At 35.0% G+C, this 27,958-nt stretch overlaps 2 protein-coding genes across 3 annotated transcripts in view; one reads left to right on the forward strand and one right to left on the reverse strand.

Moving 5' to 3' along the window:
* LOC127865884 (FAS-associated factor 2-like) overlaps positions 1-27,958 on the forward strand; it is an 88,937-nt gene that overhangs the window by 17,650 nt on the left and 43,329 nt on the right. The gene's annotated exons all lie outside the window — the stretch shown is intronic.
* Positions 1-27,958, reverse strand: part of LOC127865870 (follistatin-related protein 5-like) — a 52,273-nt gene that overhangs the window by 3,059 nt on the left and 21,256 nt on the right. The window contains exons 3-15 of one of the 2 annotated variants that reach the window (XM_052405894.1): positions 17,736-17,832; positions 15,904-16,116; positions 10,370-11,047; positions 9,470-9,676; positions 7,528-7,685; positions 6,563-6,680; positions 5,428-5,586; positions 4,884-5,024; positions 4,493-4,773; positions 3,490-3,675; positions 2,487-2,667; positions 778-978; positions 101-265 (exon numbers count right to left, since the gene is read on the reverse strand). In XM_052405894.1, the coding sequence (XP_052261854.1) occupies positions 101-265; positions 778-978; positions 2,487-2,667; positions 3,490-3,675; positions 4,493-4,773; positions 4,884-5,024; positions 5,428-5,586; positions 6,563-6,680; positions 7,528-7,685; positions 9,470-9,676; positions 10,370-11,047; positions 15,904-16,116; positions 17,736-17,832 (2,785 nt within the window). Of the gene's footprint in view, positions 1-100; positions 266-777; positions 979-2,486; positions 2,668-3,489; positions 3,676-4,492; positions 4,774-4,883; positions 5,025-5,427; positions 5,587-6,562; positions 6,681-7,527; positions 7,686-9,469; positions 9,677-10,369; positions 11,048-15,903; positions 16,117-16,655; positions 17,833-27,958 lie in introns of both variants that reach the window. The other variant, XM_052405893.1, reaches the window with a different exon arrangement.

Below are 27,958 nucleotides of genomic sequence, written 5' to 3' on the forward strand. Positions count from 1 at the left end.
TTTCTTGCCCAAACAGAGAATCACAATCTTTTAAATGTGTAAAAAATGTTGGACTTTCAAGTATCACTTGACAACAACCATTTTAAAAGCAAGATATTACCTGTAAATGATTCGATTTTTCCATTGTCCAGGCCAACAGAAAAGACAACCTCCTTCACTTTCCCAGTCAGATAGAGATCATAACCATGGTAATAATTGGCCTTGTGGAATGTTGCCTTGCCTACTTGAGTCCCCAAGGTCACATCAAACTGGTGGGTAATCTCTCCTGAAACATCAAATGCAAGTGTTGTAAGTATAGTGTTGAGAAAATGTGAGTTACAGATCATAAACATGTCTTTACCCTTTGCATGCTGGGAAATTTGTGGTCTGCTAAAATGTTGTCTGCTGAATTTCTAAAATTAGCATTTTCTACGATTTTTTTCAAAGAATACTATCAGAATAGCAAACAGTTTGGATCCTGATGAGACGCCACGTTCCGTGGCGTCTCATCTGGATCCAAACTGTTTGCAAAGGCCTTCAAAATTCGGTTCCAGCACTGAAAGAGTTAAATTGAAAACAACATTAATCTTATCTTATATATTTAATATTTTGTATTCGTAAAAAAAATAAAAACTATGGTAAAAAAATGTTTTATGCACAATTGTACATAATTGAAGAATACAACATTGTGTTTTTAAAAAACTTATCAAGTTGTTGCTTGTATTATACATTATGACTAAAATAGAAATGTCTTAGAATACTCGTATCATGATAAAATGATAAGAAATACATTCTTACCATTTTCCGACACCTGATGCACTGCAATGTTTCCGCTGGCCTCATCAACAAAGACGACGTTGCCAACATCAGGACTGACATAGACAACAGCCTCACTGGTCATATTGTTCAGCACAATGTCTGTGATCATGTCCAATGTCAATAGACTGGTAATCCGGTTGTAGGACGTCTCCTTAACGCACTGCACTATAATGTTTCCACCTAGAGAAAAACAATTACACAATCTTAATTGTTAAGCAAACAAGCTTTGTTACATTGATATTCATTACAATCTGTATATGATGTTAATTTATGCTTCGCCCAAAACTGACAGCCCTGTTGTTCCAATTTCTTTTTTCTAAAAGTAGGAGAAAGCACAATATTTGGACCAACAAAACATTTTGAAAATAACAATTATAATTGACAAATTCAAGAGCAAATATTTTGACTAACAAACAAATGGAGACCTGCTAGATTAATGCCTATTTCAGGACAGGTATTAGCATTATTAAGTTGATTTAATTGAATGATACATCTGTTAAGTTATTACAGCGACGTTAAGTTCATAATACAAATATTCCTTAAATGAACCCAGAAGGCATGTTAATACCCAAACATGCATCAGTCAGATAAAAAACATTGAAATATTCTTTTCTTTTATTCTCTCAAATCTGGGCCGTCATATAGTACATTAGGGCCGCCATATAGTACATTAGGGCCGCCATATAGTACATTAGGGCCGCCATATAGTACATTAGGGCCGCCATATAGTACATTAGGGCCGCCATATAGTACATTAGGGCCGCCATATAGTACATTAGGGCCGCCATATAGTACATTAGTGCCATCATATAGTACATTAGGGCCGCCATATAGTACATTAGGGCCGCCATATAGTACATTAGGGCCGTCATATAGAACATTAGGGCCGCCATATAGTACATTAGGGCCGCCATATAGTACATTAATCATGAACAAGCTGCATTCTCTACCAAGGCTGATTTTTTGGCATTAAATTCTCTTTATCTTTATTCTGATTTCTCTAGAAACAGCGTCAAAGAAGATGTAATCTTCAGTAGACCATTCATTTTGTATTCATTTTATCTATGCATATCATGCACCCAGAAATTGTTGTTTTTGTGTGCTTTGTTCAGATAGAAGTACATATATCACACACTCTTTGTCTTATTTTCTTACTCCAGCTGATAATGAAAGAACACCTTTGTTGGTTGATGTGTAGGCATATTTATTGGTGTCAAAATATCTTTTTCAACTCTTTATAAGCGCACTTCAAAGTTAATATTGAGTCCTTAAATAAGCATACACTATTAATAGCTCTTCTGGGGTGTTCAGAACCAACACATCATATATTGGTTTTCAAACAGATAAAATGATATCCCCACGGATTGCAAAAGAGTTGACATAAATCCAAACAGAGAGATAAAGCATTTGACACCACTCCCATCGAAAAGTAAAGCATTGACATATCTTACATAAAAAGATAAACTGTGATTTTGTGTTCTCATGAAAAAAAGTACATATTAACTTGCTTTTGAAAATGATATGGAATTTTCCCCATTTGTTTCAAACATTCTTCGAATTAAAATAAATCACCTGTACATGGCTTAATACAAAGTTTACAATGTTTGTTACATGTATATGGATACAATAATTCAATTGCTCCTTAAAAAGTAAATACAAAGATGAGATAAAACTAATAAATTTCTTACCCAAAGGAACAAAGGCCACTGCAAAGGGCACACACTCAAACTTGGTCAGGTCTACAGCCTTGGCATACTTCTGAAGGTCAAGGTCAACCTTGAACATGCCCTCCTGTCCACGATGCACTGTGTAACCATAGCGATAGGGGTGGTGAAGTTCGCTGCTCGGTGGAAGGAATACGTCCTGAACCTAAAAGAACATTTAAATGAAAACCATGCAAAACTTGAACTTTAGAACAGTAGTGACTAATACATCCCGATGCTTCATGTAGTATTATGTTGCAAGTTCTAACAATTAAAAAGTGGAATCTGGGACTTGGCAAGTTTTGATCCCAGGGGCATAATTTGAAAAAAGTGCATTAAAAACCACAATAATACTAGTATCTGAAATACAAAATGTATAACCTTTGGAACTTGTGGTTTCAGAGAAATTAATTTTAAGTTATTTTGTTATACAAGTATCTATAACTAATTAATTATGACCCCAGTATAATGACATTATGTGCTTTTGTGCTAATATTCTATAGAAACAATTACAATGTTACATAAATTCTGAAATGAAAAGGTGCATTATTTTGTACATTTTTATAACAACCGCACATGAACAATTTCCTATTATAAGGAACAATGCCTGCAAGTTTGAAGGATGGACTTGGAAAAATATTGTAAAACACTTGCAGAAAAGTTAGCCTTTACAAACAGACAGACAAACATTATGATTTCAGAATACCTCCCTTTACTTTAACATGGAGTATAATTAACCATGTCTTGTAACTGAAGGCACAGTTTAGGAATCTCTTAACATCTTATTTGAAAATGGGACTTTGTAAAATCTATCCAAACTGTTTGTATGACAAACTGTTTTTACTCGCAAAATAAAACTTGTTTGTACATGTAAACCCTTTATGCCTTTTCCACAATAAGCTTTCTAAACATACCAACTCGTACCTTAAACTGCAACATTAAAATCCCAAGTATCCAGTCATTGAATTACAAGCACAATGTCACTTACCTGATCATATCTGTTGCCAATGGGCTGTGTGTGTACCACATGGTGCTGGATTTTTTGGCTGGCATTCCTGATGATGACGATTGTCTTGGAGCCGCCATTTTCTTCACCATTCCAGCACAGCACCCAGACCTCATCTAAATGTTCCATGTAGTGCAGAGAGACTGGCATCTTGTCAGTGGATATCACCTGTTAGCATTGAGACATTCATCATGAATTGTTTAAAATTTTAATATTTTAAAATGGTATACTGGTTATCTTGAAATTTATGAAACCTTTGTCCAAATAAAATATGAGAATTTCAGAAGATCTAGGTAAACAGTGTAAAACAGACATAAACACTGAAGTGTAAGGCAACACATATAATAAGTGTATTTAAGATACTTTCACTTTCAGTTTCCTGATTATGATTAAAGTGGTTTTATTGTGTCTTGTTTTTACCTCTTATAGTAAATGTATTTTTTTAAATTTTATTTCTTCATTTACTTATAAAACAACCTATTAAGCACTCAAAGTGTCTTTCAATAAAATCTCAGTGACATGTTTCAATACTTTGGGAATGTAGTTCTTACCACCAAAAGTCATACTAACTAAGCTCTTCTGTATCCATAGAGTTTCTATGTATTTAGCATGTTGTTTATTTGCAAATTTATCATTCATTTTGCACACTATCTTTTTCATTAAGTCTTTTGTGCAGGATCCTCGCATAAAAAGAAAGCAAGTGATGGAAGCTCTGGGAAAACCGATCTTAATGCACGGGTATTGTATCATAATGCACGTATCATCCCAGATTATCCTCAGTGCAATCTGCACATGCTTATCAGGGACAACACTTCCCACCTATATGCATTTTCTTTCAAGAGGGACTTCTTTTAAACAAAAAATTCCATAAAAGTGTAAAGTGTTTTCCCAGATAAACCAGTTCAGGCTTATCTGGGAAATACTTTACTCAATGCATTAAAACCATTTTTCCCATAGCGCAAGCACATTTATCTAGATCCCTTACCTGATTGGGGTTCAGTGTCTCCTTAACATCAATAACAACCACTCTGTTCTGTCTGGGCTGGGTCACATACACAAACATGCCCTTCACGTTCACTGCCCCTCCCCACACACAGGGGATCCCGGGCTCACACAGGGAAGGAGGGGCATCCAGCTCATCTGGGAGGAAGAAGAAGTTGCCAAAGTCAGGCTTCACGTGGCGCTGTGTAAGACACTGGCTGGGCTCCTTTAGTGTATAGCCGTCATCGTGAAAGATGAGGAAACTTTCCTCTACTGGTGGAACATCTGAATGAGAACAGTAGGTTTAAGAGCTCTTTTTTCATTATCCAATTATTTTGTATCTATGTGCACAAAACAGTAAAAACAATAGAACCAAACTCTTCATAAATATATACCTGATGGTTTAGTGTCATTAGGGGCATTCACTGTAATAGTAACCATTCCCTCTGCCATTCCAGCCGTGTTCTTCACCTGGCAGGTGTAAACCCCGGAGTCAATGGCATAGTTGACATTGTGCACAGTCAGTGTGTCATCATCTGATATAACAATTTTATGGACATAAAAACATTTTGCATTTAACATAATTATTATTCCACAAACATAAAAACATAATGTCAGCAAACAAATAAATTGGCTTTTTTCCAGAACAATAGTTATATCTTACTTATGAAAATATTTTTATTTATTTTACCATCTCTCATAATATTCAACATTTGTTTTCACTTTTGTTTGGTACTTTAATATCATATAAAAAAGAAATTAAAAAAAAACATAAATCTGTTTAAACCTATTTATTGACTTGGTGCATACCCACGGTTTCTTTTAACCATGCTCACTATTTGGCATAATAAGGTAATATATTCAATACAAATAGCATTTACAAACTATACATGTAATGTTAAATATTTCAAAACAGTAGAGCACAAATAGGCATCTCACAGCTCTGGATGTGGTATTTTGGCCCATTTTCCAGTGGCCTGTCATGTGCATGCCATGTGACCGAGGGGCGTGGATACCCCTCCACATGGCACTGTATCACCAGGTCCACACCGTCTGGTACGTGCAAGGACTTTGTGAGTAGTTGAACATGCGGTGGTTCTGACAAACAGACAAACAAGAGAATGTGTGTTTTGCATAGTGGTTGCAACTGAGTCATGACATTCAGTTGTCTAGAAATTAAGCTATAGCTGAATTCCTCATTTTTTAAAACAGGTGGCCCCCTACCATTGTTATGCCCCAGCCTTTAAAAATAAGCCCCACCTTTTTTTCCTCTCTCATTTGTCAATCTTCCCTAAAACACAGATAAACCCCATATGTTTTTTATTGGCTATTCATGGTTCTTTAGAGTAACATACATTGTTACATGGTAAAAGCATCAAATTATATTTTATAAGGACCAAACCTCATGGAAAACATGCTGAATGCCTCAATCTATAGTTGTCTTGTATTGTATAAACTACCTTAATGAGTGATTATCAAAAATGGTAGTATTGGTGATGGCAGATGTGCCTTAGTTCAACATAACTATAAATATTGTATACAACAGTATACAACAGTTTACAACTTCAGTCATGCATAATGTTTATTACAAATGGTATATATCAGAAATACTTGATTAACTTGAACAATCTTTACTATAAGACCAGTACTGATACTAGCATAAACTAGATGGCTGTTGGCAACATCTCAAGCAAATTGTCAAGAACACCATTCATTTACGAATAATAAAGCAAATTGTCTCTAATCATGACCTTGACAGATATGAAGATGGGGCCTTACATCCAACACATCATCTCTGCATAGTGGATATTGATCACAAATTAATATAAAATGGAATGGTGAACCAAGTGTGCATTGCCTACCTCAAACAAATGTCATTTAAATGTGTCATAACCATAGCTTTAGGGGCATGGTTCTTAGGTGGTATTCTGGTCATCTTGAAATTCATGAAACCTAAAGGTGACACTTGTGGTAAAACATTTTAAAATGCCATAATTAATAATGAGGTTACACTCCTGACAAGCTAGGTCTACAAACTTGATTCCAATATGCACTATTGAAGGGATTCTCTTACTGTGGACTGTGAGCATGTGGATCTGCTTGACGGACGGCTTCCTGCGATCATGACAAGTCAGGTTGCCAACCACGTGGAAACCAACGGTCTCAATATACAGGCTACCATCCCCCAGCACCTGTCAGGTGTAAGTCATGTAGTGGGAAAAACCTAATAAGCCTCTGGGAAAACTGGGCTTAATGCATGTGCATAAAGTCTTGTCCCAGATTAATGTACATGCATTAAACCCCGTGTCCCCAGAGTTAGGCTCTTATATGTGTCTTGTTCTGTGAAAACTGGGCTAAATTCATGTGCGTAAAGTGTCGTCCCAGATTAGCCTGTGCAGTCCGCACAGGCTAATCAGGGACGACACTTTCCGCCTAAACTTGATTTTCGGTAAGGAGGGACTTCCTTGAAATTAAAAATACCATTAAAGCGGAAAGTGTCGTTCCTGATAAGCCTGTGCGAACTGCACAGGCTAATCTGGGAGACACTTTACGCACATGAATTAAGCACAGTTTTCTCAGAACAAAACACATATAATGCACAAACACAACAGTGTTTTCAGTAATAAGCTTGTTCAGTCCACAGATGTGACACTTTTTGCCAAATATAGGTTAAATTTATTTAAGTCTTCCTACAATCAGAAAAAAACACTAAAGAGGACAGTGTTGCCACAGCCTGTTTGTGATATGGAACGAAGTTAGAGGTTTGAAAAATAATACATAGTGTTTGGGATGCATTTCATACACAATTTAAAGAGAACTGCTCATTTTCTGAAATCATGTTTGAAACTATGTATACTTTATTTTAATAAAAGGTTTAACTTAATAACATATAAAAGTTTAAGACTTAAATATTGTATGTGTGTAGATTTAACATAAACAGCGTACATTATGCTATTTTCTAAATTTTTTGCCAGCATTATAAATTCAGTATTCCTATAGCAGCATTGTAAGTGCAATAATTTCAAGACAAAAGCGTACAGTTATTCCAGGGAAGTCCACGGTTGCCAGGTCGACGCTATTCCTCTTCCAAATGACATCCTTGGTGTTTGCGACATCACATTTCACCTCCAGACCGTTGCCAACAGTAGCAAGTAGCGGAACAACAACTGTCTTGTGCTCCAACACATCTGGGATGTCTGCAAGACATGTTCAGAAAACCCTGATGATTACACTTCTGTCTTTCTTCTTCTATGCTTCAGAAAACCTAATAAATCATCTTTGTCCAAAAACTAATATGGTTCTAATACAATGCTTTGCACTGCAGGAAAAAATTAATGTTTGATGTCTATGGTTGTAGTTTTTATGATGTTATCTTGCGATGTTTGAACTCATTTTCTGGTTTGATATTTTATATATTTTATACTAAGCACAGCAAAACTTCATAATGAAATAATGGAAGGTTGTTAATAAAAGGATTGTAATCAACAACTAAAAGTGGACATTAAAGGCAATATGTGAAATTGTAGAAAAACATTTCAATAGAAAATTCTTTCTCCCTTCACCAAGGCACTAAAATAATTATCAATTTTGGATGGTCATAGTGATGAAAAGAATATATATGAGCGGGCTTTGTGAAATAGGGGTTTACTCCATGAGTGTTAAGTATTGTTCCAGATTAGCGTGTGCAGTCCACACAGCCAAATCAATGACGACACATTCTGCCTAAGACTTTTTTTTTATTAAAAATACCATAAAAGCGGAAAGTGTCGTCCCTGATTAGCCTGTGCGGACTGCACAGGCTAATCTGGGACGACACTTTAGCACATGCATTAAGTCCCCTTTTCAGAGAGCATGGCCTATATTTTGTTAATCTATTCAAAACCTTCAATTACACCCACAAAATCAAATTTGTTGGAATATTAATAATAATGCAAAAATTGTGTAAATATGAACTTGTGAAACTGCGAAGTAAGGATTTACCACTAACTTTTAACAACCCCAATCCCTAAACAAAACTGAAGTATAATACATATTGTCATCACATAAATAAGTTAGCAGCATGATAGTAGCAAATGTCAAAATATCTACAAACAAATGCCTTTACCATAGCTCCTTGATATACATGAAATGTCAAGTAAAATGCCAAGTCTCACAATGGGATACTTACAAGCTCTCACTTTCCTATTTATTATTTATGATATACAACTATGCAATTGTCCAACTATGCAAAAACCTTATTGCAATACAATAGGAGGTATATTGATTTCAAATTGCAAGAGTGGAAACAGCCATCAGAGAGAATTGGTTATTCATCAATCACATGGGATGTGTCATCTTGTGTATTCAGCCATATGACATAATTATATTCACCTGTAGCTTGTAAAAAGAATATTGAACAGGTCAAAGGGAACTGAAAGTTCTTAAAATCATTAATTATCAGTCACTCTGTTTCAGTAACTTTGTCAAGTGCAATACAATGAAGGCGCTCAAATCTATTATATATATTTCTATTGAATTAAATTGTCTTCCTATGTCACACAACACTATATCACAAAGACCACAATGGAAATAAGTGTTTTTAAACGCTTTTTTGTGTCATCCTTGATTTATAATGATGGTTGTCATGGCTTCACTCATGTACTTGTTTTATTCATGCATGTTTCTGTCTAAATACATGTGTGTGTTATACTTGTATTGCCATGTATTCTGCCGTTATATATTGAAATCAATCAATCAATCAATCATGACAGGCCAGCGATGTACAAATTCTGGTTTAATTAATGATTTATCTTGTCAGTTAAATAATTCTGCACAACCAACAACACATAAAGTCTTCAACACATTTAAATTCATTAATGGACTTTATTCTCTTCACTTTACTAGTTACTAAGTAGTACTTACCAAAAGCTTGTATAAACTCATCTGCAGACATTAATGGACTATAGTCACTTCACCTTAACAGCTACTTAGCAGTACTTACCGAAAGCTTGTATAAACTCATCTGCAGAAAGCTTGCCATCCTTTGGTCCCAGTTCATCAAACAGAACAATGTCAAGAAGCGTGCAAAGGGAAGACAACTCATCCATTCTCTCCAACAGCTGCATGGCCCATAACTCCTCCTTGTTGATATAGCCGCTGAAGTCCTTGTCGTAGTAGTTGAACATGATGGCAGCCAATCTCTGCTTTTCTGGAAACCAAAACAAATATTACAGTAACCACAATCACATGCAACCTAAATTGCTTTTAAATGAAAATTTCAATACAAAACTTATTCATTGTTTATTTCTTTAAAATAAAATAAAACTGTTTTTTTTATTAAATATTTTAAGATGATAATCTTAAAAGTGTGCACATATATCAAAATGTATCATTTTCTTTCAGGTTTCTTTATTCCTATTCTTCGAATAACTTAAACATAATATTTTAATTGGATGGTAAATGTTATTTGTTAAAGTATAAAATCCATCTTATGAAAGTGAAAAAAGAAAACCAGTCACACACAAAATGAGTTGTGTGCAATTGCAAGAACTTCAAATTGATTATACGTTCTTACAAAATGTTAAGGGACAATTTACATGGGTTCTTTTTTCCTCAAAAACTACTAGGTTTTACACTATGTACATATGAAATATATGGACCCTTGCTTTGGGAAAATGGCATTAAATGCACATGCATAAAGTGTAGTCCCAGATTAGCCTTTGTGGACTGCACAGGCTCATCAGATAAACAATTAAAATGGTTTCAGTGGAAAGTGTTATCCCTGCTCATCTTGTGCATACTACACAGGCTTATCCGGGACACCACTTTAGTCACATGCATTAAACCCATTTCCCCAAAGCAAGGCTTGTATGAGCGTGTTGCTGGGGCTGTGTGCACAAACCTTGCTGCGTCTGCCCATCACAATGCTCCTCCTTGAAGTAGATACAGTGGTACTGCAGAATGTCTGCCTTGAACCTCACATACAGATCAGGGGTGCAGTACAGTGGCACCAGGCTGGGCTTATCAGTTACAGCTTCCACCGTGTCAACAATGCTCACAGAAACATCTTCATAGTCATCATCGTAATCGTCTTTCAGCTCAGATTTGCTTTCCATATTTTCATTATAGATATCTTGAAGATCATCGCTATCAATTTCTTCAGTGCTGACATTATTGTTATAGTCATCGTAATTCTGAGGGTCTGTAGAATTATTTTCTACATTGAGAGTATCATTTTTATTTAGACTGCCCACAATAGTAAGGCTGTCATTTTCATATTCTTTCTTATCAACAATAACTTTACTGGTGGTAACTTGATTTGTAACTCTATTTTCGTCAGCAGGTATTTGCACAGTTGTCTCAGAAGCATTTGAAGAATTATCATCAATTGTGTTCCCATTTTTGTCAGATTTATTGGCACCAGAGCCACTTGTAGGTTTAACAGTGGTGCTTTCTGCTAGGAGACCATTTCCATTTGGAAGAATGTATTCAAGGGATGAAGCATCTTGTTGCATCATGTCATCGTCTTTAGCCACTTTGATTGCTGTCTTTTTTGGAACAGATCTATATTTTTTGTCATCTAAAAAATGCATACATGAGTATGTATATGTGTTATAATATCAGGGATGTGTTAACAATGGTTTCATTTCATTCTTGGTTTATGTTCTGCTAGAATTCAATTTTGTTAAACACTTATAGGATTGAATGAATTTAGTTGTTTAGTGGGGTGTTTTTTCAACAAGATTTAAGTAAACAGAGTTTATTTTGGATAATTTATTGTATAAACGCAGAAACTATAAGCATTACCTATATATGTGAGTTTTTATTATTGTCCTTAGACTTTACAAATGCTGCAGAAAAGTATCAGACATTCTGTCCAATGACCTTGTATGTCATGTCATCAAGAAATACCTCTATACTTTTCTGGCAACAGACACTTCTTTCTAGTGGCAAATTGGACGTTAGAGCTTATTCTTTAAGTCTAAAAGGTATTTATTTAAACAGTGTGCAATCATCAACTAAAGACCACTGAATGACAAACACACATAAACAAGATTTTCTGCCAGTTTTATTCAAATATTATTCACTTTTCTGGCTTTATTTTTGCACAAGATTATCTGTTTAGAATACAAATTTCTCGGAAACATTTAAGAAGCAAGGCTACCAATGTTGTGTATTGATCCAGAATTGTCTGAGAAGGATTCATGTCTTTAGACATCACTGTCCTGTAGTTGTATAACAGAATTCTCAAACATTCATAAAAATATATGGGCCATGCTCTGTGAAAAAGGGTTTAATGCATGTGTGTAACTTAGTGTCGTCCCTGATTAGCCTGTGCAGAATCAGGGACAACACTTTCTGCTTCAACAGGATTTTTGCTAAGAAGGGACTATCTTTAAACGCAAAATACCATAAAAGCAAGAAGTTTTGTTCCTGATTAGCCTGTGCAGAATCTGGGACAACAATTAACGCACATGCATTTAACCCCCTTTTCACTGAGCATGGCCCATATCATTTAGGGTTTATTATTTTGAATAAGTATAACATTAAAGAGTGACATGTCTGGAACAAGCCAGTTTTCTTATATATTTTGAAAAAGAATAACATGAAAGAGTGACACGATCTGGAACAAGCCAGTTTTCTTATCTAGATGGGGCCATTGCAAACTACTTGCATACATGTTCTTAAAGATGCAACCATTAACAACTGTTGTATAGCTGTTTTTAAAGATGGGACACTTATAAACTGTTTTTCAGCTGTTTTAGAAGATGAGTCAATTGCAAACTGTTTGTTTAGCTGTTCTTATAGATGGGACAACTACAAGCTGTTTGTATACATAATTATAGCTGTTCTTAAACACTGGACTACTAACAACTGTGATTATATCTGTTCATTAACATGGGACCATTTACAACTGTTTTTATATTTGTTCTTAATTATGATTGGACATTAACAACTGTTTTAATCTAGTTACAAAGCATCCTGAATAAAAGTAGTGTGTATTCTTTTATTTTTAAATGACACTTTTTGACAGCATACAAATCACAATTATATTAAATCTTATGTTTTTAGTTCTGAAGAAATGATACAACTGGTTACTTTCAAATGGCCTTCAAATACAATTAAAATAACAATCCTGATCCTAAATGATTAAATGGAAAAGTCTTCTGCACATCAAACTGTAGCTACTCTTCTTCAAAACATGATGCTTTTCTTAATTATTAGGAAAATATAATGTTCAGTTAATTTAAAAGTTGTTAACAATTGATAAAACGCAAATATTGCAATTAAAAACCATAAGTAATTCTAACATAATTGGTGTTTAACAGTGCATGCTTTAGAAAACAACATTTGGAAGGCAACACTTTCTTTTGCTCTTGTTAAAGTCATCAACATGTAACCTAGAATGCAATCCAGTCATCTGATAGTGTTGTGGCGTAAAACAGGAGGTTATTTTAATGAGATTGATGACATCTCTTACTTGATACTGTTGTTTTTCCTTTAGTTGCATATAAAAATCAAACTGAAAACAAAATGAGCTTCTATTGTGAGCTTTATGAAGTTTTTTAAAAGAAAATCCACAACCCAACTGCAATGTATGTTTTGTAATACATCAAATCAGCAAAGATCACATGCATAATAATTGTAATCATTTTCATCGCATTAGTATTGATTCGCTGCTAATATTATTCAGGGAAAATTCTCTCAAGCAGTATTATTGTTTCCGAAGTGAGAAGCTTTTAGACCAATTTGATTTCCCCAGGCAGTTGAATTTTCAAAGCTTCTTGGTTATTTAACATTGCATAAATATAAATAAATGACTCATTTTAATAGTTTGCAAAATAAAAGTAATTGTTTCCCTGAACTTTAATCATTGACAAAACTAGAATATTACATAACCTTGATCATCATCAGATTTACAAGAATAGTCTTTAAAAAAAAACAGTAATAAAAAACAATCGGCTATGAAATAAATAAATTGCAAATTGTTGCCCAATAATATAAAGCAAATGGACCAAGATGATTGTCAAGTGAGACTTTTTTCAGACATATGATTTACAATAAGGTGATTTTGCAGGCACTATAATATTTTCCAGACACTTTTTGAATACCTATTGCATCAACTGCAAAATTACTATGAAACTATGTCTGCATTAAAAGTAGTAAAATAAAAAAAAATCTGCGAGTCTATTGGCATATAAAGTTCCAACTGCATATCAAGATTATAAGTCATCTATGCAATGCCAAAATCTCTTTGACAGCATAACCATTGTTATTGTTTTTTACACTTATTCAAATGTTCACGTTATCACAAATGAACATTTATCTCTAAATTTGTATAACTTCAGAAAAGCTATGAAATAGACCCATCGCTCTGACACATCCATATCATATATTCAATATATATAAAGAATGTATTACTGTCTTCATATGCAAAATATAACCCAACATCAAATTGCTGACAAAATAATGAGCCAGATATGGCGAATAATTGCCTTGTCCCTGAGATAACTTCAGGCTATTAACGCCTTGCTTATTTATCATACATTGTAAAAACCAATTAACTAAGTGAAAATAACTACATACGACCGCTTGACTGTGACAAATGCTGGGGAAAATATACTAGAGTCTATAATAACTTTCATATGTTATTTCCAAGAATAACATACCACACAAGAATTGCAGTGTACTCGTAGATTGCACTGGCATGTGTCTGTACATTATGTATGTATGGAAGACATTGTTATATACAATCTTTTAACACGTGATTTAAATTAATGTATTCCTTATCTTAATTTATAACACCTGACAACTTATTTGGTTGCAAAATGAACAATATAATACCATATATTATGAAGTGTCAAAAGAATCTTTAAGAAATTTCCTGGAAATAGACACAACCTCAACATAATAAGCAGCAATGATGAATTGTTTGAGCAATTCAGATTCGAGCTAAATGACATTTGTTCAATTAAGAAGCAAAAGTAAAATCTCTCTCTGGTTCAAGAATTCACACTGACTGCAACATAATGCCAAATTGGATTTAAAAAACAACACATGGTACCATAATACTGTACAGTACTGCAACTGTATATCTGCCTCAATCCAGCTTTCTTTCTTGATTTATATTTTTGTTTGCAGCATTTCATTCTGAACACTGTGTTTGCCATGGTAAATTTTATCCATTTTTAACAGTTCTGATATAAAACTTAAAATAATCAGTTTTGAAAAAGGAGGTTATTTGATAAAATGATAAAAATGTGAATCTGTGAATTTCTGTAATTTTCCATTATATTTATGAGTACTGGTAATCCAAACAATTGAATACCAAACTTTTAATATTTTTATGTTCATGCAATCCACTATCAAATATTAACATTATTGGTATAATTTGAACTACTATGCACTTTGTGGGAAAGAAGGCATTATTTGGTTTTAAATCCATTTTGTAATATATCCAAAATGTTGTGCTTTATAATTAGTGGATTCTAAACTAAACTTAACAACTGCAGAAACCATAAAATTATACTATTAATGCAAATGTATCAAAGGCAACACATTTTTAGCAATACATAACCATTTAGAGTTATAATGAGTAAATGTGTGATTACACTTCTGTATGTGGTTGTTTTGTTACGGTCAACACAAGTATACAAGAGATTATTTTAATTAGGAATTAACAAAAATATTTTACTGTAACTTTCTGATTTAATTGTGTATTACTGGTCACTAGACAAGGCAATGACTGACACCTAGCTATATATTGTATATATAACATAATGACATGTGACACATTGCAGTGAAATTCAATTGTATTTGGATGCATTTGATAAAATACAGTCAAAACCTGTAGGCTCGAACTCGTTTGGCTCAAATTTCCGGTTGGCTCGAACTATCCTTCAATCACAATTTTTTTATTGCTATTCATTCAAATTTCTGTTGAATGACTGAAATTTGCAAACATCGAAATATTGGATGGCTTAAACTGTTTTCACAGTCCTGGTTACAATTTTCACACGTTTTTTTGTTGGCAAGGCTCAAACTTGCTTCAGGTCACAAAAACCTGTTAAACCATTAGGAGCACAATAATTCATGTCACAGCTATTGCAAAAAGAAATCGCTTGGCTCTAGTTCCGGATGGCTGGAACTTAAGCCGTCGGTCCCCGCAAGTTCGAGCATTCAAGTTTTGACTGTACTGTCTTTATGTTTAGAGAAAAAACTTAATAATATTGTCATTTCATTTGGAAAAGAACACATTTGCAAATATTTTAATACTGTTTCCACAATTTTAATGGTAATCATTAAGTTAAAGATTCAATAAGTTGTACCCTTCATTCTTGTTACATTATTCATGAAAATAAATTAAGCATTTTAAAAAAGTTACCAGTAATTTATCACAAATTGCATAGTATTTCTGGTATTTCTACCACTTACCTTCAGTGAGGCAGGTGCCAGCTCTGTCAAGCTTGATGTGCACCCCTAGCACGCAGGCTGTCCGGTGGAGCTCGCAATGACTTGGGTACCGGCGCCCGTCTGACCCGCACACAGGCTTGCTGTGGCCAGCACACATGTCCGGCTGACCGCACAGGCACAGACCAAACTTGCACATACGCCCTGCTGCACAGTCACTGTTGTCTTGACAGGACTCTATAAAACGCATCAATAATAGTACAACTATCATTTAATGCACTAGTAAGCTGGTATGAAATCATCAAAAGTGAACATATTGCAAGAGATTTATTCTGTTGGATTGTATTAACTTTAAAAAACTGGAAAATGCTAGACATCAATGTTCAAAACCAACTCAGGAAAATTCATGACAATTAATTCAGATTTAATTACTTATTATATGTAATTAAAAAACAAAGTATTGGTTAATGATGGTTGTTTTATACAAATAAGGACACATAACACTCTATATATTAAGTTACTTAAACAGTTTTCATCACACAATTCATTCAAGAAAATAAAATGCAATCCAAGACAAGTTTTTCATGATGAACTAAAAATAAACCCCATCACCAGAAAATTCTGCATCAACAATCAGATAAGAAAGCAAAGAGCATAACAATGGTACCCATAACAAGAAATATTTCAATAAATGAAGACCTGCTTTCCAGTCTGTACTCATTACAATTCTGAAACATTTACTGAAAATAACTGAAGTTTGTATTCAGGTTACCTACCAATAGGTTTAGATTCAATGAGATTCCATGTGTTCACTCTTTCATCCCAATTTGAATATGCAGGCTGGGTTACTGTCGATTTTAAATCTTTGGCTGGAGTAGCTGGATTAGGACTTGTACTGGGTTCCACATCTGTCTTTGGAATTGAATCTATAGGGCTCTTATCAACCTTTTCAATCACTTGTGTTGCATCAATGTTATCCTTTTCAGTTACTGTTGTTCTGGTATCCAGCAATGTTCCCAAAATGCCTGCATTTGGATCATCCCCTTGTTCCTTTTTATCAAAACTCTTGAACCATTCCGGTGGTGTTAGCCCATCCATAGCGGTCTCTGCCCTCATCTCGCTGCTGCTGTAACTGCTGTCCTGGCCTTCATCATACAGGTCATAGTGGTCATAGCCCTCACTGCTGTCATCATGGGACCGACTGTCAATACCAGCTCTCACAGCATCATCAAAATCATCTTGAATATCATATATAGTATCTTTCTGATTATAATCATCATAACTTTCATCATTACTTCTTACATTTTCTGAAACATTTTTTTCATTATCAGTATTCTTTGCAATTTCTACAGTTAATTCAGATTTCACAGCCGCATCTTCAGTTGCTTTTACACCTTGCTCAGGAAATGTAGGATTTGTTGGCTTTTCCTCTTGAAAGATTTTGTCTTCATTAACAATGATGGTTTCATTATTTATATGGAAGTTTGGGTTCTCCTTGTAAAACTTCTCCATGTTAAACTCAAGGCCATCTTCCATGCTATCCTTTGGAAACTCCTTTTTCACTGACCTATGCTTCTTGTCTTTCTTGCTTTTTCTATTCTTTCGCAGGTTTCTTCCTTGTTTCTTCTCTGATTTTGAATCACTAGTTTTCTCCTCATACCTTCTCATGTCTTCTAATCCACCTTCAACTGCTTTTATTTCTGCTGCAGGAGTTGTCACTTTAGAAATGGCCTGCTTTCCAGGACTAGTGACCACTGTATTTTTACTATTAAGGTCATTACCGTCACCATTTCCACGACCTAACTTTTGGTTATACTTTTTATACAAAGCTTCATACTTATCATGCACATTCTTACTGGAATGAGATTCTCTGTCATATTCACCCAACACCTTGTGCTCCTCATTGTCAACAAATGGAACTGTTTTCCAGTCATCGTATGCTCCTCTTCGACTCTGCAACAGAAGATGTGTATTTTACTCGAAAAGAACTTGACAGAGTACCTACTGCTGAATATTATACAATGCTTGATAAAGTCTGAGATGAAATGACTTTTGATTTTAGTACCCAAACCAGGATGATCAAAGTATCAATAATGGATGAAGTAGAGACAATTATAGATATATTTTTTAAACTGCTGAGTACATGCTCTTATTGCATTGATACAAAAATAATGGTTTTATGTTCGCTCATCATAGTAAAAATATCACTCCAGATATTCTGTAAACAACCCTAAAGATGTTGATACAGCTATAATATAATTTGATGCATTTCCTTATTAAAGGGACAGGCAACCACGATGACCACGAAAAGAAAAGTTGTAAAAGAACGCATGTTTTTACAATTATTAGTTTATATTGATTTAAATATCACGACTGGTATATTACATTACTTGAATATTTTCATATTTTCAGTATATTCGGTAATAAGTTTTACTGGGTATGTCTACCAGGTAACTCCCAGTTAACAATAAACAAGCAAATTCGTTAAATTTATATCCCCCGCCTATATACTTCTGGACACAAAAGTGTTATATTTGACACTAAAAAAGCATTTTTTTGAAGATACAAAGGGCCATAACTCTGTTATTATCAGATGGTGTACAATGCCATTTAGCGTGCATCATCCTATTATCCATATATATACTTATACCAAGTTTCAATGAAATCCGCAAAAGCACTTCCAAGATATGGCTCCGGACACAAAAGTGACGGCCGGACGGACAGCCGGACGGACAGCGCCAAAACAATATCCCTCCGCCTCTGGCAGGGGGATATATACTCATACCAAGCTTCAATGAAATCCGCCAAAGCACTTCCAAGATATGGCTCTGGACACAAAAGTGCCTATAGTAAAAAGCATTTTTTCAAGATACAAAGGGCCATAACTCTGTTTTTAACAGAAGGTGTACAAAGCCATTTGGCGTGCATCATCCTCTTATGCATATATATACTCATACCAAGTTTCAATGAAATCCGCCAAAGCCCTTCCAAGAGCATTTTTTCAAGATACAAAGGGCCATAACTCTGTTTATAACAGATGGTGTACAATGCCATTTGGCGTGCATCATCCTCTTATGCATATATATACTCATACCAAGTTTCAATGAAATCCGCCAAAGCCCTTCCAAGATATGGCTCCGGACACAAAAGTGCCTATAGTAAAAAGCATTTTTTCAAGATACAAAGGGCTATTACTCTGTTTTTAACAGATGGTGTACAATGCCATTTGGCGTGCATCATCCTCTTATGCATATATATACTCATACTTAGTTTCAATGAAATCCGCCAAAACACTTCCAAGATATGGCTCCGGACACAAAAGTGCCGGCCGGCCGGAGGGACAACGCCAAAACATTATCCCTCCGCCTCTGGCGGGGGATAATAACGCCAGTAGATTGATCATCATCGTCACGTGGTAAACCCAGGAATGCATATTGTACATGCTCAGTGCATTGTATATTATATATATATAAAATGGTCAATCTACTTGCGTTGTTTATAGTGTGTATATCGTTATGTCACTTATTTTCGCGATGTACTTTCATTTCACATCGCGAAATTTTATTACCGAATATACTAAAAATCTGAACTTTTTTCAAGTAATGTAATATACCAGTCGTGATATTTTAATCAATATAAACTAATAAGTGTACACAAATGTGGTATTTTACAACTTTTCTTTTCTTTGTTGTCGTGGTTGCCAGTCCCTTTAATGCATTGCCATTAATTTGAAAGCAATAAAAGGTGATAAGCCTGTGTTATTTAATAATTGAAAATGCATAATTGTTCACATATTCTGTTTCAGTTTAAGGAAGAGTTATTGTTGAAATATTAATGAATAACTTTCAATACCATAATCAGATTTTGTAAAATTCAATTATAGTTCTATGCAATTGTTTTCATATTTTAATGTAGTTTTTGTTCCAGAATTATAGGAATTAGGCAAATTTTCCCTACAATCAACTCTACATCAATTTGTTGTGGTGTTTTGTTTCTTGATTAAGGGAGACATTCAGCTGGTCTGCAATGTTCCACTAAACCACTAATCTTCTTTGAGGATCAATAAAATCGCTATTGGTTAAGAACTCTCTAGGAGTCCCAATGGATTATTCCAGTGTGGTTCCAACATGTAAACTTAGACTGGTTAGCAAGTTTTCTTTTTCCTCTACATCCATAATTCAATGAAATGTATTACACATGATTAGTTACCAAGCAAAAGTCTCTTAAACAGATCATGTACATCACACAATCATGCAACATTATACTAGTAACATTTTATTTGGAGCCTTTACTCTAAATTTGAGGGATGTTATTTTTTCGGCTTATTCAAGCAATGAAGAGAACATCTGATGAAAAATATTGAGGTTTAAAATGTTACAGTATATTTCAAATCAGCTATGTAACAAACATCCATCTGTCTGTCTGTCTGTCTGTCTGTCCTGCAACATACAAGTTCTCCCAAAGTACTCAATTTACAATATTTTTAATTGCAGTCTTTAGTTTTTATGAAATCAAGTTGTTGATTAGAAATTATTGTTCCACCTTAAAATCTAAAAAAAGTTATGCCTCTTTTGCAACTAACATATTTAATAACATCATGCTACACATTTTGACAATTACCTTTGTAACTACAGTGACACAATAATTCTAGTTCAAATATTCTTGAGGAAATCTTTAGCTTCTTTCTTTGATATTTTGCCATTTTAATTTGTTATGCTGCCATATTTTAAGCTGGTGCACTCGTTATAAATTCATGTTTTCTCAACAAAATAAATGGTGATTACTAACAAGAGGGCCAAGATCTCTCGCTGATAGGAGTCTGTTCATTCAATCTTTACCTAACGTCAAACTTGACCTAGATATTGTCCAGACAAACATCCTGGTCAAGTTTCATCATTATTGAACCAAAACTTTGGCATATGGAGTTGTTTTGTTTTTGTAAGATTTGACCTGGTGGTGACCTATATTTTGAGTTGACCCCCTCCCCCTTACCAAACATCAAACTTTGCTTACAAAAATAAATATTATGACCAAGATTCATAAAATCTTAAACAAAATTGTGACCTCAAGAGTGTTTACAAGGATTTTGTATAATATATGAAAATTTGGACAATCTAAAGGCAATAATTATGACATTAATTATGTGATTTTGCTCATTATCAAACTTGACTGAGATCTTTCAGCAACTTGATAAAGAATGCTTGAGAAATGTGAATGCTAGAGTGTTTACAAACCAAATGTGGACGGGCGGATGGCAGACAAAGACCAATCCTAAAACCTCACCTGAGCAATCAGATGAGCTAAAAAGTGTGTTTCACCGATCTGAGCCATTTTCCAACTTGTCCCAGAAATCAATAAAACCAATGTATTGACTAAGTTTCACAATGATAAGGCAAAAATGTGACTTCTATAGTGTTTGATCACAAGGTTTCTCTCTAGTCACATAAGGAAAACTGCCCCACCACCCCTGGCAGCCATGTTTTTTGACCGATCGGGACCATTTGCAAACTCATCTGAGATATATATAAAATAGAGATGGCAACGGTTATTCGGTTAAACTGGTTATCCATTTCTGAAGAAGGTTAACCGGTTACAATATTAACATTCGGTTACTCTTCAGAAAACAATTTTTGGTTGAATGCAATAAATGCTCAAGTCGTTAGATTGTTTTACTTAATTTCACTGTATTGGCTAATCTGCTTATCTTATTGCAAATTATTGGCAATTACCACCCTGTGATGTACCATGCGGATCAAAGCGATTAGCGTTGTAAACTATCGGGTCGCAGCAGATTTTTGAACAGGTTTTATTGTGCCATTGTGTTGACTACCATTGCTTGATAAAATCAATAAAGCTGGACACTGTAATTACACCCAATCACTAACAACTATTTCAAACTTAAACACCCTAATAAGGACATTGAGTATAAACCAGCCTTAAAGGGACGGTCAACCACGATGACGAAGAAAAGAAAAGATGTAAAATACTGTATTTTTTACAATGATTAGTTTATATTGATTAAAATATCACGACTGGTATATTACATTACTTGAAAAAAGTTGTTAAGTTTTCATATTTTCAGTATATTCAGTAATAAATTTTACTGGGTATGTCTACCAGGTAACTACCAGTTTACTATAAATAACGCCAGTAGATTGATCATCATCGTCACGTGGTAAACCCAGGAATACAAATTGTGCATGCGTAGTGAACTGTATATAATTTATACATAAAATGATCAATCTACTTGCGTTATTTATAGTGTGTATATCGTTATGTCACCTATTTTCGCGATGTACTTTCGATTTCACATTGCAATTTTTATTTTTATCGAATATACCGAAAATATGAACTTTTTTCAAGTAATGTAATATACCAGTCGTGAAATTTTATCAATATAAACTAATAATTGCCAAAAATACGGTATTTTACAACTTTTCTTTTTTCGTCATTCGTGGTTTACAGTCCCTTTAACGACAGAGGTTAGGAAACCACAATGCCCATTGGAAAATATATTTACGCTACTTGACAATTGTTATGAATCAGCAAACTGTTAATGCACGTAATTCTTAAAGGGGCCTTTTCACAGATTTTTGCATGTTATGAAGTTTGTCATTAAATGCTTTCTATTGATAAATTTTAACACTTGCTCTAAAAAGCTCCAGTAAACAAGGGTTGTTTGTAAAACATGCATGCCCCCCATATGGGCTGTCCGTTGTAGTGGCAGCCATTGTGTGAATACGATTTTTGTCACTGTGACCTTGACCTTTGACCTAGTGACCTGAAAATCAATAGGGGTCATCTGTGGGTCACGATCAAGGTACCTATGAAGTGTCATGATCCTAGGCAAAAGCGTTCTTGAGTTATCATCTGAAATTATTTTACTATTTCGGGTCACTGTGACCTTGACCTTTGACCTTGTTACCTCAAAATCAATAGGGGTCATCTGCAAGTCATGATCAATCTACCTATGAAGTTTCATGATCCTAGGTGTATGCGTTCTTGAGTTATCATCTGAAAACCATTTTACTATTTCGGGTCACCGTGACCTTGACCTTTGACCTAGTGACCTCAAAATGAATAGGGGTCATCTGCGAGTCATGATCAATCTACCCATGAAGTTTCATGATCCTAGGCGTATGCGTTCTTGAGTTATCATCCGGAAACCATTTTACTATTTCGGATCACCGTGACCTTGACCTTTGACCTAGTGACCTGAAAATCAATACGGATCATCTACGAGTCATGATCAATGAACCTATGAAGTTTCATGATCCTAGGCCTAAGCGTTCTTGAGTTATCATTCGGAAACCATTTTACTATTTCGGGTCACTGTGACCTTGACCTTTGACCTAGTGACCTGAAAATCAATAGGGGTCATCTACGAGTTATGATCACTGTGTACCTGTGAAGTTTCATGATCCTAGGCCCAAGCGTTCTTGAGTTATCGTCTGACAACCACCTGGTGGATTGACCGACAGACTGACCGACCGACCGACCGACATGAGCAAAGCAATATACCCCCTCTTCTTCGAAGGGGGGCATAAAAATCAAGAATAAAATTTAAAAAAAGAAAAAGAAAAAAAAGTAACCCTCAACAGGGCTCGAACCACTGACCCCTGGAGTCCTGGCGTAAAAGGTCTCCTACTTAGACCCCTCGACCATGCTTGCGCATACAAAATGTCCGATGTATTTTATACTATTTATAAGCAATCATCGTAGTTTCACAAAATATGGCGACAACAACAAAACTCTCCAAATTATTCAATCATTTCGTGTTGCAACGCTTTATAATTGTGAGTTTTTATATCGTCAAAAGATGCATATAATGGCTGTATTAGAGCATGGTTAATATTCAGTATTACAGTTTCCTCACATATATCATAACTAAATTGAAAATTTGCGAATCTGAAACAACTTCTTAAAATTTTGTTGATTTGCCAAAACGTGAAAAGACCCCTTTAAAGGATAATGAGTGTTAATAAAACACAACATAATTCGAATTCTGCACTAGCTTTCATTGGTCAAGGTGTAGAACAATAATTATGAGTAAATGACATGAAGGTAATATTACAACAGAGAAACATCACAGTTCAAGGACAAGCATGTAAACAATGTCGGAAATGACTGTCAGAAATGACTAAGTATTGGATTCTAAATGTATATTCCCAATGGACCAACACAATTTGTAAAGTAACAGTATTTAATTGATAACATAGTTTCAGTAATTAGGTTACAAGACAATCAACAAGACAGAGTATATCTGCATATACATGTAATTGTTTATAAACGTATACGTTTTTTGGATTTTTTTTTTCATTTATGTGTCAATACGACAGTCGGTTAACCGGTTAACCGCTCGAATATCAAATCAGGTTAACCGGTCACGGATTTGCTTGGTTTGCCATCCCTAATATAAAACCAATCTTTTCACCAAGTTTCATGATGATTGGGCAAATAATGTGACTTCTAGAGTGTTCTCAAGCTTTTTTTACTATATAAATATATGAAAACTGCCCCCCCCCCAGGCAGCCATGTTTTTCAACTGACCGGAACCATTTTCAAACTCAACTCTCATATCAAGGAAACAAATGTTCTGACCAAATTTCATGAAAATTTGGCCAAAAATGTGATTTCTAGAGTGTTCACATGTTTTTACTATATACATATAGAGTAAAATGCCCCGCCCACTGGTGGCCATGTTTTTTCACCGATCTGGACGATTTTCGAACTTGTCCGAGATATCAATAAAACCAATGTTTTGACCAACTTTCATGATGATTGGAAAAAAATTGTGACTTCTAGAGTGTTTACAAGGTTTCTCTTTAGCCAAATAAGGAAAACTGCCCCGCCCACTGAGGGGCCATGTTTTTTTTTCAATGGACCGGAGCCACTTTTGAACTCAAGCAACATATCATTAAGACAAACATTTTGACAAACTTACATGAAGATTGGGCATGAAATGTGACTTCTACAGTGTTTACAAGTTTTTTCTATTTTTTGACCTTGTGACCTAGTTTTTGACCCAGCACAACCCAGTTTCGAACTCGACCGAGATTTCATTGGGACAAAGCTTCTGATAAAGTTTCATGAAGATCGGACAAGAAATGTGGCCTCTAGAGTGTTTACAAACAAATGTTAACGGACGGATGACGAACAAAGACCGGTCACAAAAGCTCACCTGAGCAATCAGGTGAGCTAAAAGGCTATATAAAAATGTCTTTGTATATAGTGGTCTCATCAAACAAAACCAATATTACTGACATAAATGTATCTATAATGTCCACACTATTGGCAATTGACCTTACTGATAAACTTGTTTTCCCGTGGGTTCTCATCATACATTTGCACATTTGCTAATACCTTACCATGCTTACTATTACTATGAGTCTCCCACTGGCTTTTATTCATTATAAAGCCTAAGGAAAAAATACATTATTGTGCTCAGATAATTGCAGGAAATGACATATCAATTTTTAGGGAAAAATTATTGATAAAAGACTAAATAACTGATGTACATCCTATTTCAAGAATATCAATGACAAATGATTGTACCTCATTAAAAACTCATAATATAGCTTACAAACATACAGAAATCTTCAATGTCATTGACAGAAACGTACAATAATGGTTGTTATGTATCGTCGCAGAGTTTTAAACATAATAACCTAATTAGATTTCTGAAGCAATTATGCTCATAAAAAAACAAAAAGTTTGTTTTTTTATGCCCATAATTGCTTCAAACTTGCTGATCGTAAACCCTTTTCAATTAAATCTTTCTTGTATCATTCTTAATTTGTTTTGTATGTGTTTTCGTTTACAATTAATGTGGTTAAAGCCCATTGCGAGAACCGGGATGATTCGTAGAATTTTTTAAATGAGGTCACACTATTTCCCGGTTGAAGCCTGTCAACAACCCGGCAGAGTCCCGGTCAACCCCGGACTAGCTACCGTTAATCCCGGTGAAGCCCTGGCAGAGCCCTGGTTGTCACTGGTAATGCCCTGATTGAGCCCTGAAAACCCGGTTACTACCTGGGCTCCACTATACCGTAACTTCGCTGGCACTCACCGTGGCTATACGGGCATCCGAAGCCGGTATAGCTACGGCAATGCCCCGGTTTAACCCTGGTCGTCGCTGGTAATGCCCCGGCAGAGCTCTAATGAATGCCAGTGGCGTCCCGGCAGAGCGCCGATTTACCGATGTACCGTTGCTATACTGGGACTCAGCCGGCATTCACTGGGGCTCCACCTGGACACCACCAGCGACAACCAAGGCGTTGCCGTAGCTCTGCCGGGGTCTGTATGGGCCTGGTGGAGGTATGATGCCATTTCGGTTGTTATGTGTGCCGTCCTGGTTGTTCCCAGTGCTGCGACGGTTGTTGCTGGTCCTTACCCGTGACTCCCAGTTCATCCCGTAGGTATTAAACATTTTAATACTTTCCCGGTGAAACTCCTGTTGTCCCCATTTCATTCTGGTCGTCCCCAGTGGAGCCCCGGTTCATCACGGTAGAGCCCCGGTTCATCCCGGTAGATTCCGGATCATGCAACATGGCTCCACCGGCATCATAGTGAGATTGGGCCTTATCTGTCCATGTGTGTATGTTTTCTTAATATATACCCACAGAATATTCCAGACATGAGAACTAAACATATAAGCATGGACATTTGGAAATTATCAGGGACCGGAATCATGCTTTTCTAGCAAACCATCTCTCTATATATGAAAATCTCTGAGCAATTATTCATCCAATCAATAGGCATAAAATTGCTCTGCAAGCCAAGCATAAAAGGTTATGCTGAAAACATATCACTGGGATATGATGGGAAAAAAACTTGTGCCAAATGTCGTCATTGAACCTTTCAATGATATTATAGTGAAGCAGGCACGCAATTTGGTTACTACTTTTCCGATCCAATCCAGTGTATTCATCAATAATGCAGACCTGCTGCCAAAACAAACTATGACCAATACCAAAACAGAGTCTGTGCATCACCAAGAATGGAGTCCATTAACTGGATTCAATTAAATAATGTTTTCATACAAAAATAATTTGGCGGCTTTGCTATTGTTATACTCTTAAAACTAAAACAAATAAAAATTGTTTCTGATTGGAAATACGTGTTGGTACTTGTACAGTCATAAACTTACAGTAGGAATACTGACACATAGCTATGGAGAATATTTTTATAAAATTAAAAAGTTTTTGGGACCATAAAAAATAGTGCAAAATTGAAATGTCTATGTTGTACATTGCATGGGATTATATGTTATTATATGTATATATATAGAAACTTTTGTGTACATAAAACAGCCTCATTATCGCTCCTCAAATGCTGTTATGAATACATGACCCACCACTGCTGCGGGATTATTCTGATAATAGCAAACTTACTACCACTTTTCACTTTGTATTTCAACATTAATCTTAACTTAAGCACATCGAATTTTATCTGAATTTAAAATCCGAACAGACATGAACAACAATATTTCAGTTTCAACTACTTCTTGACTATTGAAACAAATTAAGTCACTACTCAGATTAGTACAAAAGTTATGATGCGCAATTATTTGTTTTTTGAATTGGGAGAGAATTAAAAAAAAGCAATGGAAATCAATAAACACTGCTGTTGTTTAATATTGTTTGTACACACTAGTATTTAAAGAGCAAAAAAGGAAAAACAAATAACCCCATTAATATGCATAATGACATATTACATTTAAATGGATTTTGATGACAATATGTGAAAATCATATTGCAGTACAATATGTGGAACATGTAACGCAATATATATTCATATATCAGTAAATTGTTGCATCACTAACAAGTATAATTTATTTTCAGAAAACATGCAACATATCTCTCCTAAAGAGGCCATTATAGATGTACATGTATTTCAATAGGCACTGAACGATCAGTTTAGAGTCTGCATACTGGTTTTTTACTTGCATGACCACCATAGATTTACATGGATATAGAGAAACAAGACACTGAGGAACATAGAAAAAACAACATTCAATGATCAATAGCTATGAGTAATACGTGATTCATTAGTTTATAGTAGCATGCTAGATGAATTT

This window comes from Dreissena polymorpha, chromosome 2, assembly GCF_020536995.1.
Source record: "Dreissena polymorpha isolate Duluth1 chromosome 2, UMN_Dpol_1.0, whole genome shotgun sequence".
Taxonomy (NCBI): Eukaryota; Metazoa; Mollusca; class Bivalvia; order Myida; family Dreissenidae; genus Dreissena; species Dreissena polymorpha.